Genomic DNA, 16,428 nt, shown 5'->3' with positions numbered 1-16,428 from the left:
AAAAAGTTAAAAAAAAATAAAAAATTGTGGCATTCTATACCAAATGTACAGTTTACTGATGCAAAGGTGAGAATTCAGCAAGAATCATAACCCGTTCTTTAAGAACTGCACAACTAGGTTGTTTATTTCGTGATAACTGATACAGGATAAATGTTATACATTCTTTTTTTTTTCTCAAAACACTGATATTTTGTCATTTTTCTGTTTTAATATGTAAAAATTACACCAAACAAAAGCAAGGATTTGGCGAGATCGATATGATACATGATCTGGATGTTTAACAAAATCGACTATAAATCATGAGCAGCGATTGACGGGCGACACTGGCAATCCTCTGTTCAGTTATAAGAGACGATGATAACAAAGAACACAAAACAGAGAACTAAAACGAAGACGTTACGGATAAGATGCCAGTGTGCGCCAGAGAAACATAATTCTTCCAAGTCATCATTCATAGCCAAGAAAATGCACACAGAATAATTTTCTGCTGTATATATGCAATTGCTCGGACTCTTGAGTCGACTGTACTGTACAAAAAGACATACAGATGTTGTAGACATACTTTAAACCTAGTCTCTCAATACTTCAGTATAAACAAAACAAAACTCTGTTTAGGAGCTAAAAACTACAATGGACTTTCTTAAAAAAAAGTTTTTGACATTCACATTTCTGAAACGTCTGGTAACGGCATTGATCATGATGGACTATTGTTGAGATGTGATGCTTTTCAATGAGGCATTCCATCCTTTGGCCTCCTTAAACCACTCCTGTCTGTTCGACGCGTTTCGGCCGAGCGCGTTTAATCTCGGCCGTGAGAATGAGTGAGCGAAAAAGAGACGAAGAGAAAAAGATCACAAAAATCCATCCCAAGGCTTGAGGTTGTCACGGTGAGGCGGGGGCCTTGCTGTTGTAGTGCACCTGGTACCTGTTGACATGTAAGCCTTTGACCTGCATGGACACACAGGTGGTCTTGCAAGGGATCATGTCCTCATCTTCTTCTCCCATGAGCCAGTCCTTCACACTGCGCTCGGCGGCGGGGGACACATGCTCGCTTAACCAGCCCTGGTGCCACTGATCAAAGCGCTCGTGTTGGGACCGTGCTACTCTGTGCTGGGACTGGCGGGATAGAGGGGACAAAAATATTTTATAAATACACTATGGTTGAAAAGTTACATCAGTAACAGTTGAAATACAAGAATTCAAATTGTATATTGACTACAGAAATTTGTTTTTGTATTTTGTTTTATCTACATACTCTCCGAGCCTTAACCAGGGCTCCTCTGCGGTACATGTAGTCTTCGGAGTTCATCACAAACACCATCTTATGCGTGTTGAGTTTGAAACGACAGTCCAGGTTCCCGGCTGTCTCCACACCCATCTTCCGATGCCACTCTCTCCGGCAGCGCATGGCTTCCACCTGCTTGAGCTGCCAGCCACGGAAATGCCTCAGATTCCTAAAGGTGAGCGACACGGAGGTGCAGAACAAACGTCAATCTACTTTCACCTGGCTGTGTCACCTGACACGTCTGTGTCGCCTACCAATGTCATCATAGCCAAGTGAAAACACCAGAAACCCCATGTTTTATTAGACAGGCAAGCAACTGTTTGGATACATTTATTGACAGAAAACGAATCATAGCTCAACACAGTATTATTGTTTTCTTGATTTACTGCGAATACCATGTTTTACCATGCCTAATTTCGATCTAGCAATCTGAAGTTAAGCTTACTTATAACGAGTTACTTATAAAGTAACTTTCAACACGCTTAAAAGTACATATGATACTTGAATATGAAACATATGAACAGTGCCACGTTACCCCACATACGTTTGACCAGAACAAGCGGAAGCCTTCATCTGAGGCATAATTAAATTTCCACTGTTCTCAAGCCGTGTCGCGCTTCTCTCTCATTAGCAATCAATCCAACAGCTTTCAGCCCCACCCTGCTTCATACTACAGTAACTAGAGCCAGGCCGATATGGGTTTTTTGGTGGCCAATACCGTGTTTAGTGAGTAGAAAAAGGTCTGATATTGATATATTGTCCGATATTCTTTTTGTGCATAGTACCAGTCAAAATTTGACACTTTTCCACTGGTGTGTCAAACTTTTAACTGGTACTGTATATAATACATTGTACATAAATGCAACAGAATAACCATAAAGTTTTTTGTGTAGGTTTAAATGTAGAGTTCATGTTTATGTTCACTTAAGACATAACTGACTATGTTTACAATGATACTCAACAAGAATTTTGTTTATGAGTCTCACAGCGTGCGTTCATACCGGTGGCATATCGGCGTCATATATGACGATGACGATATATCTGTGACAGGCTAATATCGGCAGACCGATAAATCAGTCAGACTCTAACATCAATAAATATTTAATACATTAATACTTAATGCATCTAAACCTTTGTTTACCTTTAAACAACCTTTGCCGACCTCTAGTGGTCAAAATGACATTGTGCCTTCAATGGCATCTTTTTACTAAGCACTATAAATGAAGGCCAGCATCACTGATACTGAAGTCTCTTGTACATGGATTTTTCTCTCCAGTTATGGCACGATTACAAACCATTCTCAGAACGGAATTTTGCTCGTGGAATACTAGTGACGTCGCCATTTAGGACTGGTCACTTGACTAGCTACCAGTTTCTCAGTAGCAGGCCAAGCACAAAGACAAACACGTTGCTGTATTTGTGTGACGCAAACACAAATTATTAATAAAAGCATCCAACTAACAAAATATCTGATCATCGTCAAGTCACCTTTATTTATACAGCGCTTTTACAATGACGACTGTTTCAAAACAGCTTCAGTGTTAAAAAGGAAAATATTGGAACAAAATTTGGGAATGTTATCAGGTCATTAAAATTCATCATATAGCGACAATGTGGGCAGATCAGTAATTTAGTTGATACAGTTAATTTAGTAATTAATTTTATATTGTTGCTATTTACATCTCATATCATCAGTAAACCGGCAATGACAGCATTTGTATTACATTCCAAAGAGCGGTCGCTAACAGTCTCACAGTGGAAAATTAAACCATATCCGGACCGGCTGGACCGGATCGACACGGAACGGTTAAGCAAAGAGAATAATGGCCCAACAGTGGAAAAGCAGCTAAACACTTGACAGTCTTCACTGCATAAATTAGAAATGAAAGATAGATAAATCATTATTCAAGTTAAAAATGTTATTCAGTCAAGAGCAGTGAGTGATTTTCTCTGTCTTTTGTTCTTTGATTAACATTAATGACTGACATCACAGCAACAGGATTATTAGGGTGCTGTCACTTTAAGATCTGAAGCACATGACCCGGATCTGACACGCATCGTATTTTACTCTTTTTAACTCTGTGTTCATTTAACACTTTTTAAATGATTTAAAACGGTGCTTGAGGAAATGGGAATTTTGGCATAATTTTGTGTTTAAGTACGTTCAAGCACAAAAGAGAACTCAATGTGGCTTTGCCATGCTGTCTAAAGCAGCATTTGCTGCGCTCGTTTTGGCCGTTTATTCACAGAGAGCAGCTTCACGGACAGCACACCAGTACAGACAAGTTCTTTTTTTGCATCTTATCTTGTTAGAATAGTTTAATATCACTTGAATGAATGTTAGCATGATCATATACTGTAGTGGAGCCAAAGGATGCTGCGTTAATTGTGTTAATCTAAAAAAAAAAAAAAAATGTAATTGCATGTGTTAACGTTAATGATAATATGACGGAATTTATGAGAGAAAGCAAATACTATTGGGCTTGTCTACACCATGATGTGGCCCACCTTTAAAATAAGAAATTGACTAACCATCTGGATACAAAAGGGAAAGAATAGGCATAAACAGAACAGATTAAATGTGCATAAATGTTTTTCTTACCTGGGTAGAAACACAGGCTTGAAATAGTAGCCTTCTGCCTGAGAGCACACCGACTCAGTCCCTATGTACTGCTCCATGTAATTAGACAGGCTCTGAAACAACACCATAAAAGATGGCAAAAATTAATGCACTAGAAAACAAGAGTACATTGCTGCCTCACCAAAACAATTACCCTTTTACATTATATTCTTTAAAAATGTATAGGAAATAACAACCACAATGTATTTTCAGTTGTACAAATAATAGAACTTTGCAAGGACGTACCTGAACATCCAGCGGGTCATCGCCCTGGGCCTCCTCCGTGTCCAGCAGCTCAATTGTTAAAGTTACCTGACCTTTGTTTTGAATGAACATGACCTAACAAGAGAAAGAGCCAAGAAATTACAAAATAAAAGCAACTACAAAATATGCATGACAATTCATAAGATAAATGCAACTGAGGTGGTAAGTACTACATTACAAATTAGGCTTTTTAGATGTACATTTTGGTCATATATAGGCAGCATTAGGTCAAGCACCTTGAAGCAGTTCTCTTCAGCCATGACTCTCTCTGCCTTCCATTGGTAACTGGCCTCCCAAGCGGCACGGACACACTGGGACGAGAGATTACCACCGGCGGCCCCCCTCTTCCTCTCAGACAGGTACAGTTCAGTGACTTGCAGACACACCTCATCACTGACCAGGTGTTGAAGCTGCCAATCAGAAAGCTCTTTGATTTATTTGTACAGAGACTCAGACGGTCAGACTTATGATGCTATAACAGGCCTGAAAGATTCACTGAAATAAAACAAAAAAAAAATCACCGATATGACCACCCACAAAAAAAGAAAATCTGCACTCCAAACTGACAATATGCAAAACTGTTCATCCCATGCATATTCATTTATGACACATTTCTTAATTTGATCATGCTTTCAGCTAACAATCTGTGTATTACTCTTTCTGGTAACACTTCACAATATGGTCTCATTTGTTAACATCAATTAATGTATTAACTAACAAAGAGCGATACATTTCAGTATTTATTAACCTTTGTTATTCTTAGTTAATACAAATATTTGTGTTAGTTCACAATGCATTACCTAATGTTTAACAACACAAATAAATTAGTAAATGTTGAGATTATCATGAAGATTGATAAATGCTGTAAAGGTATTGTTCATTATTAGTGCATGTTAACTAATGTTAACAAATGAAATATTGTAACAAAGTATTACCCTCTTTTATGTACTTAATATGAACTTATAAAAAGATTTGTGTTTAAATCATAGACTGTAAAAACATTTTAATCCAGATATCAGACTGGAAAATGCAGGGCGGAGAAATAAAAAGTGCCCTCTCATATTTACATAAGACTGCATATTCAGTATTAAGCAACTATTCAGTTAAGATGGGTGAATAACCATGGTCATTTAGAAAAAGTAAAACCAGCCATATGGATAAGAGTTGTAAATTACAAGTGAAATTTACTTTGGTGCAAGAAACCTTAAGTAATGTTATAATTGATCTTCAAGGGAGGGAAACACAAATGTGCAGAATATGGCCTCTCTCGCTTTTGCTCATGTTCCAGCGTATAGTATGTCGACCCTGGTTTAGGTTAATAAATTAAAATCTGCCAAATAAGTTTTTTTTGTTTTTTTTAAAGCACCCTACATCAGTGTAGCTAATATGTGACGATAACATTGCATTTAACACTAAGGATTTGAATTTGTGACGATCAGATGCGGGTGGATGGTTCGTTTTTAACAGCGGATTCGGTGACGTTAGACTGATCCTCCCATCTCTACTCTTGTTCTTATTTCAAGTTACCTTTCTTTCCTATAGTTTTTGCTTCTTTCAAAAGTCACAAAGCCTTCAGAAGACAGTAAAGGCTTATGTCATGCCTGAGCTGAAGCTGAAACATGAAAGTTAAGTTGAACAAAATAAATACAATAATTTGGCAATATTGCTATTTACATTACTATTTTTTTAGATTATTGGTTGTAGGTTTAGTTTTAGATTGAACTATGTTTACCTTTTTTAAGTAACTTGAAATAGATTTTTATATAATATGGCAATTGTATGCATTAAAATTGTTTAGTTTCACAGTTATTAATGTATGCAATTTCATCAATAAAACGTAACTGTTCTAAAAATAAAAAATTAGATGTTAATTTTAAGATACCTGTCTATATTTGTCTTATACATTTAGTATTGCTCTTTAATAAAGAAAAAGTAATTATTATCCGATTAATCGATCAAGTGCTAGATTAATCGAGTACAAAAAGAATCGATAGCTGCACCCTACCCCCAAAAAACTTAGCTTTGTGCAATCCAACTCTCTGACTCACCTGTCTCACAATGTTCTGAATGAGCTTGTCAATGGTGAAGCCGATGTAAGCGTAAATGGTGAACATCTCTCTCAGGGTGTCCTCATACTGCGTGGACTCCAAGTTTCCATCCAGTAGACTGCGTACCATGTCTAAGAATGCTGGGTAATATTCCTCTAACTCCACCTCACCTAAAACAGACATTATTTGTAAAAACTGTGCAAGGATGCGAATTTGCTTCTAAAACTGGACTTTTAACAGTCTCAAAGCGAATGTGAGGGTTACTTCCCATGCAAAACTTGCTGACACAATCAATGCTAGGCTGTTGTAGGTGGAAGTGTAAACGTGCATCATTAAGGAAATCTACTCACTTGGCTGTTTTAGACGCAACTCCATTGCCAGGTCATTTGCCTTTTCCCTGCGCCCCTCTCCCATGAGCAGTCGTTCCCGATTCTGCTCCGCCCTGTGTTCCAGTAACTGTCTCTCTGCTTGCCTGTAAACTTTCAGCAGCCGCGAGCAAAGAGTCTGGTGCAGCCTCAGGAAGAAGTACCAGTTATTATTGACGAAGAACAGGTTGTAGACTCCATCCAGCTCCTTCTGGTGCTCAGCTTCTGGGTCTCGCAGATCCACTGCCTCCCCTTCTGGATTCATGCTGTGGGAGGGCGTAGAGGTGTCCATGCTCTGAGGGGAAGTGCATCGCCTTCGTCTGGAATCGCCGTTCAACTGTTGTTGGCCACCTGACGTTGAGACTCCACCTCCTGCAGCGGTGCCGTCCTCACCCTCTGCCTCCTCGTCCGTAAACTCCTCTGTCTCACTAAGCTCTCCGCGGCGGGCAAAAAAGAGGTCAGGGACGAAGTGCTGAATGATGCGCTTGATGTGGTCCTTGTCATCCTTGTGGATGGTGGGCTGCCGCTTGACATGGTAGATTATGAGGGAGGCAGCATCCTCCAGGATCTGTTTGTCTTCATAAGTGAAGATCATGTGGGGTTCGCTGGTCAAACCTGTGCCCGAGCCGTCACGACCTTGCTGGCCCACGCCGCCCTCTTCTGTGCTCTGCTCCTGCCGCTTTGGAAGGGGAAAAAAGGTCTAGTAACAGGGTTTAGAATCACATGAGGGTGAGTAATTGGAAACCATTTTAATTTTTAGGTGAACTAAGCCTTTAAGGTGTTTGTTAGATGCAGGGGGGAACAAGAATTTATGCTTTTGACTTTCAAATCAAATGTCACTTTCAAAACATCACTGAATACGATAGTCACCCCACAACTTTAGTTCTTTATTGACTCACATTTTGACTTTATCCTCTATAAAGTTAAAGACATAAATTACCACTACTACAGTAAAAACAATGTAGTGTACCTGACTCAAAATGATTTCTTTCAAAGACAGATTATAGTTACGGGAAAAGCTTGAGAATGAGCTGTTATGCCTTCAGAAAAAGAAGAGCCATTAAACATACCTCATCATAGATGCTCTCGATTTCATTGAGAAGACTTTTGGATCGGAGGGCCTTCATGTCGTTCTGTTTGAAGTTGACACCCTGGTGGTCCAGTGATTTCAGATACGCCTTCTCGTATTGCTCTCTCCAGATTTTGTTGAAACCCTGCTGGGCCTCCCTCCACTCCTCTTCTTTAGCTTTCAATCTACAGCAAGAAAATCAGCAATCTTTTCATCAAAATGCTCTTTTCCCCTGCTAGACTAAGGAATTAGTCTAGAACTATAAACGACTGCAAAAATTGTAAACCTAAAATGCACCTAAAATTACAATTGTCATCTATGGTTTTCATTTTTGTTGATCCATCCCCTTAATTTAGCTGTCAAATTAACCTGTAGAGGTGCATTGATTGATAGGAAAGGGTTAGTTCACCCAAAAATGAATTGTGTAAGCAATTCCTCACCCTTATGTCGTTCCAAAGGTTTTTCATCTTTGCTACGCAATTATATTTTTAATGAAATCTGAGAGATTTATGTTCCTCTGTTTCTCGTGGGTCAACCAAGCAAACATTAAACTCAATTCATATAGATTTCTTTTGTAATCATTTTATAATGTTTTAATAATATAATTTTGTGGGTGAATAGACTTTTTAATGGAGGTACAGAAATCGCTCAGATTTCATTAAAAATATAATTGTTTGTGTTCTGAAACTGAACGAAAGTCTTATGGGTTTGACATTTTTGGGTGAACACCCTTTAACACCCCAGGAGGCTGTGTAAGTGAGATGCAGGGGGAACAAGAAGAGAGAGAGAATTAAAAAGGAAAGAGAAAATGAAAAAGATTTGTTTACCTTTTAAGCACAACCGGAACTGCAGTGGCTGGACTCCTCTTCAACCCCTCTATAATCTCTGGAGCCTTGTCGCCATATATACGATAGACTGCACGCCGCTGTATGACCTCAGAAGTTCCACCTAGGCAGTCATCCAATCTGAAGCGCTCTTGATCCTCCGGCGAAAGGCGTGACAGCTTCTTCTGCACACTTTCCAAAACTCTTATCGTTGCCAAATTAGTCTCAAGCACAACATCCAGCTAAACAAATACAAAAAATAAAAGTCACTATCCATCTCAACTGATTTTCAGTTGAAACCTAAACCCAAATAAACTTACCTCAAATCTCTCATCCTCACACCGATGAAGTTGCTCTTCATATGGTGTTTTCTTGGAGCTCACAAAAGTGGAGTCTTCAGACCAAGAAGGGAATGAGACCCAGGTATCATTCAGCACCTAAAACAAAACAATGATCTTGAACTGCTTGGACTACCATCAGGTTTCTCTGACCCCATGACTGAAGCCTTCATAGATGCAGCAGTATCTAATTACTCTTCTGGTACACCAGCCACTTCAGATTTGTCATGAATATCTAGCTTATTATCTTCAGATAAAATGATTGTTTACAAACAAGCGTTCAGCGACAACACCTCCGGGTTCTCCAGGCACCCTGGAAAAAAGAGCTATTTGAGATAAGTGCTTCCATTCAAATTAAACTGAAAGTGCAGTGTGGGGGCTGAAACACCCCATTTTTCAAATGATTCATGGAGATTTGGATTTCTGCAGATTTGTACCAATATCTGTGGATCAGGACAAACCTAGGATTTGTGTCATCATTGACGCAAAAAACAACTGACGGGTTGTTCTCTCCTCGAAACAACTGACGGGTGCGTGGATAGCGACTTTGTCACGGCAGATTTACATTTCTCTTATATAAAAAACCCCTTTTCTTTATTTTGGATTAAAAATATCCTTGATAGTATTGTATTGTGAGTTCAGTATTGTGATTTGTATCAAATTGTGACATGACTACACCCCTAATAATTACTACATTTTTAACAATATAAAAGTGATTACAAATGTACACATGCATATAAACAATATAATGTAACAATATTTTATATTGTTGCCACTAATAATTATAATACAAATATTACATTGCTTGTATGGCATAATTTTATCAATATCCAGTGAAAGTGCAGTACCTCTTTGCATATAGCAGTTCGGCCACTGCACTTGGGCTGCTGGTAAGTCTTTGGCAGGGCTCTGTAACTGGAACCCAGGCGTTTACAGGAGGCGTAATCCACTTCTCTGCCACCACCCTCCATGTAGCGATCGGAGAGGCCAGAGATGGCATGAGACAGCTCTTTATCACCCAAAAATGACTTAAACTGAGTGTACAGTTCTGGAAACTTCCTACAGAATGAGACACCAGTGGTATATGACTCATGAATGTCATATAAGAGCTGCAAGATGCACCATATGAACACAAATAGGATTAAATAAACATGCCCTCTTTTAAATCTGCCTTACCCCAAGAATGGAGTCACAAGCTGCAGGAGTTCGGCCCCTGAAACTACTTCCTGATTGAACAGGGCTATGCAGCGTAAGAAATTCTCATACACCTCCTGACTCTTGAGCAGACGACGAACCTAAAAATGCACATAAATGAAATTGTTCAATGGTTCAGACTATGCAACAAATCCTAAGGCAACGGCTGACTTACAACCACTTAAAACTGGGTCTATGAAACGCAACGCACCTTGTCAAAAAATGTGAATTCTCGCAGGACTCCATGTTTTCCTACAGCAGCAAAAGACGGGTCCTTGGAACAGGAATACTTCATTTTTTTCTAAATGGATAAAAAGGTTGGTTTAAGCACAAGTAACCCACATATATTGGGAGATAGTTACATTTCACAAGCCTTTCAGATACAGAGGTATACAGGCTCCTTGCATTGGCACGAGTGAACTCTGACCTTCAGAAGCGGGGTCATGTGTGGCAACAGCATGGGTCTAGGTCTCTTCTTGCTTTGTTTATTCATTTCCTCTTCCTCTGCTTTCTTCAAATGGTCTTTGCCAGGCAAAGAACCTCCAGTGAACTGGAAACAGAGATGTAGTCCATATAAAAATCATGTTTGGGTCGGTAGGTTTTTAAAAGCCTTTTTAAAAGGTTTTGAAGCCTCTTATGTCTTATCATCAATGTGGAAAACTATTAGAAATATAAATCATCTGTAACATTATAAAATGTACTTACTATCAACTTTTGAACAATTTAATACAATAAAAGTATTTTCTTTCTGTATTTCCTCCTCCCCATTAAAAGTCTTCCTGACCCCAAACTTTTTAATGGTGGTGTACACAATTGAAAGCGTTTAAGATAAAATAATTTTGTTGCAATCGATACAAATGCAAGACAAAAGACAAATGTAAGAAGTATACAAAGGTAATTTTCTAACCAGAGATCTCTTTGCATCAGGCAAAAACTGGCCAAACTCCGCAAGTAGATCCTCTTGACCTTTGAAAAGGCTCGCCACTTTGGAGAAAACCTCATCTTCTGTCATTCCTCCAGTGCTACGGCCTCTGCTCTCCTTCACCTCCAGCTGCTCCTTCTGCAGATGGACACAGGATGCCCAAAAATCAATCAACATCGATAAGTTTATGGGATGGCTAAGAAAACAGTCCAAGAGCCCATTTCCTTTAGTACTAGTAGGTGGTAGCCTAGTCTCAGCCTCAAGGCAGCACACGCACAGGGCAAAATTCCCTTTATAAAACAGTCAGCGAAAGATTGAGTGTACGCGGATCCCCACCCAGTACCTTGTTTAACAGTACAAGACATTAGGAAGACATGAGGTACAGATGTGCCTTCACATTACATTAAAAAAAATAATTACGTTGCCTATCCTTGCCTTTTTTTTTTGATAAATAAATTAAAATAATATAAAATACATTTTAGTAAGTTTTTCTCAATCTTATCCACTGGCCAAATAGTATTTTTAATTGCTTTATACTTTTAATGGAAACGGATAGGCCTGATTAAAACACAGCATGCCACAGGAAAAGTGTTCAAAAGCATTGCATCCACTACAAATAGTATTAGAAATAAAATAAAAAATGTTGTAACTTCTGGATAATGATTTCATGTAATTAAGTGCTTAAGTCTATTAATGAGAAAGAAATAAAAAAAACAGTTGGAATCTTTCTTTTATTTATTTAAACTGCTATTGTGAACATGCACTGAATTTATGAGGATTTAAAGTGGTTTTCCTTGTCTGGCTATCACAAGACCAAGCTCAATTTAAGACTGAACATTAGTCTGGGGAGTCTGCTATGTATTTTCTGCTGCACAAGAGGCGTGATCAACGGGCATAATTCAAATGACTTCAACCAATCAGACCCAAAGAGGCGTGATCAACAGGCATCGATCCAGCCTTCTCTTTACATCATCGTGTTAAGCCTGCCAATAGCGTGCCAGGTGGATAAGCCAGTCTGTGATTGGTTCCCGCAAATGTGTAACAGAAGCAGTAGAAATAAATGTACAGGATTCCAGACTGAATTGCAGGGCGAAATCAAATCGCCGGGAGATTAGGCTGGGTTTACCCAGTCTATTGTTTTCCTTCATCTGCTGTCAGTCCCTCAGTTTTCTATCGGTGTCACCAAAATGCTCCATCTCCAAAAAGTTTGTACGCATGGGTCAGATTTTGCGCATAGATGCGCAAATTTTCCTGTCAAGTTTGTTTTTATAAATCACTACTTATGCATAGGAAGTGGCGCTTCTTCCAAGGGGCTGTTTTATGTGAACACTAGGTTATAAATGAGGCCCTTGGTCTGGTAATACAAAATATTACAAGTACAGTCAAACCTAGAAAATAACAGAACAAAAATGTGGTTTGCTCTCACCTGGTATGTATGTAGAATTTCCAGAAAGGACCGGTAGGTTTCTGGGTTGTCCAAAAATCGGTTTTTGATCTTATTCACGTAACTAATGGCGCTGTCAAACTCCACAGGACTGGGCTCTGATGTGGGAGGGGACACTGACGTGGTGGCCGGCTGTGATTGGCTCTCTCGGCTGGGCAAAGGAAGTGACAACCTACTTAACTGTTCAGGAGGCCCGGATGACGAAGCGATGCTCTCAGGAGAGGTCACGGCTTCATTCTGAGCCGACCCTGCCTCAGCCAATGCTGCTGACGAAGAGGCACTAACCACAGGGCTGCCCGTGCTCCTTCCTGGTCCTGGAGAGACCTGGGGCAAAAGAGAAAGAACCATTTAACCAAAGTCATAACTTAATATACCAAGAAAGACAACGTCCCACATAGGTTCATTACATCATTTTTACACAAAATATAAAAGTTGTGTGTAAAAGTAAAGTACCATTCACATGTTCGGAGTCGGTAAGATTATTTTATGTTTTTTTTTTTTTAAAGTCTCTAATGCTGACCAAGGATGCATTTATTTAATCAAAAATACAGTAATATTGTAAAGTATTACAAAGATCTTCTGTCTTTTATGATCCTTCAGAAATCCTTCTATTCGGATTTGATGCTTAAGAAACTTTTTTAATTATTAATGTTGAAAACAGTTGTGCTGCTTAATATTTGTCTGTAAACTGTGATACATTTTTTCAGGGTCCTTTGACGAATATAATGTTCAAAAGAACAACATCCATTTCAAATAGAAATCTTTCGTAACCTCATAACTGTTTTTAATGCACGTTTTGATCAACTTAATGCATCCTTGCTACATAAAAGTATTTATTTCTTTTAAAAACATAAGCTGTCTGTCGCATTTGAGATAACGTATCAAACTCTTTTATACAAACTCAATTCATCCGCAAACTGAATTCATCATGTTAAAAATCTGTGGAAATATTATAACAGTGCTACATAAATTGAAGGAATTATTATTATGTAATTACAACTATAACTGTTGACTTCAACAATCAAAATTACATGCAAGCAAGCTATGGAAAATACCATGAAGTGTTCTGTCCATTTACTCTTAAACACAAAGTTAATGTGATTGATTCAGAGGACTACTCCCCGGCAGTCTATGTGGCATGACGTCACCAAAGTGTGAACTCGAAGGAAGCCAGTGAGGGGCCCATTTGAGACAGGGCCAAAGTCAACATGAAATCAATATCAAGCCTATTTACACACTTAATACACATTCCACCTCTTTTTGTGCACAATTCATCAGTGCACATTAATAAAATAAAAAATATTTGTCTTAGCAATCACTCATTAAAATGTAATTACTTGCTCCGCCTCTTCTTTTCTTTTCTGCCAGCAAGACAATGTGAGCTATAATTTGAAAAGGCCAAAAAGCTATTTAGGCATTGTTTTTAGCAATCTTGCATTCTAGTATGCAACACTTACTTTTCACAATCTAATCAATTGCCAGTAGATAAAAAAAGACCTGTGCTAAATAGGTTCTTTCAAATGTCTTGCTAAAGTCAGAAAGTAAAAATAAGTTGTGAATTCAGAGATGACCTTTCACTATTGGTGAAGTGAAAATGAAGAACAAAACACAGACACCAATGCAAGCAAGTAGTAAACTGATGCACCACAAGTTTTACCTGTGAAGGAAACGGGGACTGAAGAAATGCCATTCCATTCTTGGGAATTTCGATCCGATACCCAGGAGGTAAAAAGGCATTAAACCCCAAGACAAGGTCAGGATGTCCATGGAAGAGCTGAGAAACTCTGTTAATAACGCCTGGTGTGTCAATGCTGTGGATGGATATATCAGAAATAAAATAATTAATTAACTATTTGTGCATTGGAGCACATTTAAAGTGCACAGACACTTGCATACCTTTGAGATTTAAACTCTTTCATGATATCCAGAAACTTATTGTATATTCCCGGATCATTTCCAAACCGTATTTTAACTTGGTCCAAGTAAGATAAGGCATCCTCCACCTGCAACAGGAATAAACCTTATTACCAAACAATATTAAACACAATAAGCATGTACATAATGACAGAACGCTTACCGAAAAGCTGTGTGGTGGTACCATGGTACAGTTAATGTATAGGAAGGTAATAACATGTATTTACATCATTTACTATATACATACACACTATGATATAATATAGACATGGGAGCACCATAATATTCATGGAAGTACTTTGGAACAAAACAGATATTACTAACTGATATTACCACAGAACTTTTTTCCCCAAGATGCATACATATACAAATAGCATGGTGGTATTATGGTAGTTTTAGTATGTTTTTTCTTTTTTTGTTGCTCGTGAAAGGACAGATGTGGGTCATCAAGTCCATTCCCAGTAAATGTGGAGCCCCATTACATTGAATGACTTTGCATTAGCGTATTCTATTAAAAGTACTGTCTTAATCCCGACCAAACAAAACAACAAAAAAAGCACGGAGGTATTTCATTTTTAAACCATTACACGCATTGAAACCGCAAGTAATTCGATTTTTCCTTTCTCTGTTCAGAAGAACAAAACCCAATGAGAAAAAAAACCGCACGCCTAAATAAACCTTCAAGATAAAAGATGTCCTATTATACCTACGATGATGCTGAAAAGTGAAACAAGAATAAGCGGTATAAGATAAAAACAACCGCTTGTATATTCTCTTGGTAATTTTGTTATTTATTTTTTTACATTCAGTGAGGAAAATAAAGGCTCACTGACTCTTTAGCTTTGCTGCGTTAGCACTAGTGCTAGTCACAACACACAACAACCCCGCTACGATTTAACAACAAAAACAAACAAAACGCGATTCAAACTGCTTTTTAACAGAGAATCGCTTAAGCGATGCTTAACACACACTTTTGGTTTCTTTCAACGGTTGGGTTAAAAATGAAAATGGACACATTTATGACAAAAGCAGCTGTTAGCTGAGCAAAATCCCCTTTCTTTCCCTTATCTACGTCAGTTACATTTAAATAAACCGGCTTAATCTTAAACAAACCAGACGTAACGTGGATTTTTGGCAGACCAACAATAAATATCTGCCGATTTTGGTTCTAACAAAGAGCAGCGACCGCGTAAATGGAAAACATTAGACTTTAATTCAGCAGATACACTTCCATCTTGTTTGACTGGTAAACTAGCATTGATTTGACCACGAATCGGTGCGTTAAGCGACAATAAATCGACTTTTCTAGCTTGGAATGGTGTAAATAAGTGCGTACGATTTTCAAATCCATTTACACACACAGACACACACACACACAGTGTGAATGCTTTGATATGCCCCATATGCATATGAACAGCACAGCACTTCCTAATACACAAAGCGTTGTAAGAGAGAAGGAAACACATGCACTTGCTGCAATGCTCTTTACCTTTAGTTTCTGAAAGTGCTGCTGCTGGACTTGCTTCTGAACCACATAGGCCTTGTCTTGGATCTGGTTGATTTGCTTCGCAGTGCTGCCGTGAGCCTGAATTTTCGCCATGGTGCGTTTCCTTCGCCACCAACAGTCACCGAAGCCACGATGATTTACGTTACCGTCCCTCCGTATTTGCAGGTTGTTCTTGGCGTGCAAAAATCAGTTCGTTTCGGGGGGCCACCCAGCTCTCTTCCCCCCACAAGTCCAGTCTACTTTACGGACGGCCACCCAGTTACTCCAGTATTAGACTTCCAGCTCAAGCCCGCAAGTGTGTTGAGACCTCCCAATCCCTACTAAAACTACACCATCAACCGGAAGAAACAATAACGAGTCCCCATCGATATCCACGAAGAGAACGACAAACAATGTATGTATTTTTCCCCCAATGGTCGTATTATTTAAACAAATTGTGTATGTCTCTTTAAATTCGGCGGCAGCTGTGCGCTCGATCCTAGCGTCCGGAAACGGAGGGAGTTGTGGAGAATTGAAAAGCGCATGCGCACAAACCGAAAGAGGGCGGAGTGTACAGTCAGAATCTCAGCGGCCGCAGGCATGAATGGGATTCTGCACACGTTTTTGTTCATCGGGCGAGTGTTGCAAAAAGTTG

The 16,428-nt window shown here is 38.9% G+C and overlaps 1 protein-coding gene across 3 annotated transcripts; it reads right to left on the bottom strand.

Annotated features, from left to right (window-relative positions):
* Positions 1-67: 67 nt before the first annotated feature.
* sin3b (SIN3 transcription regulator family member B) lies at positions 68-16,319 on the bottom strand. Of its 3 annotated transcripts, none has more exons than XM_067414165.1 (19): positions 15,777-16,319; positions 14,270-14,376; positions 14,031-14,184; positions 12,356-12,697; positions 10,915-11,067; positions 10,435-10,557; positions 10,219-10,308; positions 9,990-10,108; positions 9,662-9,872; positions 8,796-8,912; positions 8,479-8,717; positions 7,653-7,836; positions 6,568-7,282; positions 6,218-6,387; positions 4,406-4,579; positions 4,152-4,244; positions 3,888-3,979; positions 1,256-1,454; positions 68-1,116 (listed from the first exon to the last, which is right to left on the bottom strand). In XM_067414165.1, the coding sequence occupies exons 1-19, from the start codon at positions 15,885-15,887 to the stop codon at positions 883-885; spliced, it is 3,627 nt and encodes a 1,208-aa protein (XP_067270266.1). In that variant the 5' UTR covers positions 15,888-16,319; the 3' UTR covers positions 68-882. The 3 variants fall into 3 exon arrangements, with proteins under 3 accessions (XP_067270266.1, XP_067270268.1, XP_067270267.1); XM_067414167.1 differs by having other exon boundaries at positions 6,568-7,255; XM_067414166.1 differs by having other exon boundaries at positions 72-1,116; positions 6,568-7,261; positions 15,777-16,318.
* Between the last annotated feature and the right edge of the window lie 109 nt (positions 16,320-16,428).

The sequence above is a fragment of the Pseudorasbora parva genome, chromosome 13 (genome assembly GCF_024679245.1).
Source record: "Pseudorasbora parva isolate DD20220531a chromosome 13, ASM2467924v1, whole genome shotgun sequence".
NCBI lineage: Eukaryota > Metazoa > Chordata > Actinopteri > Cypriniformes > Gobionidae > Pseudorasbora > Pseudorasbora parva.
This window is presented reverse-complemented; position numbering and strand designations above follow the sequence as displayed.

What these genes read in the sequence shown, in the direction of transcription:
- sin3b (XM_067414165.1), bottom strand. Translation starts at nt 15,887, where the DNA reads ATGGCGAAAATTCAGGCTCACGGCAGCACTGCGAAGCAAATCAACCAG. An exon ending in AGCACTTTCAGAAACTAAAG is followed by an intron (nt 14,377 to 15,776) that starts GTAAAGAGCATT and finishes TTCCTGTTGCAG; the next exon opens with GTGGAGGATGCCTTATCTTA. An exon ending in GAACTGCTATATGCAAAGAG is followed by an intron (nt 8,913 to 9,661) that starts GTACTGCACTTT and finishes GTTTTGTTTTAG; the next exon opens with GTGCTGAATGATACCTGGGT.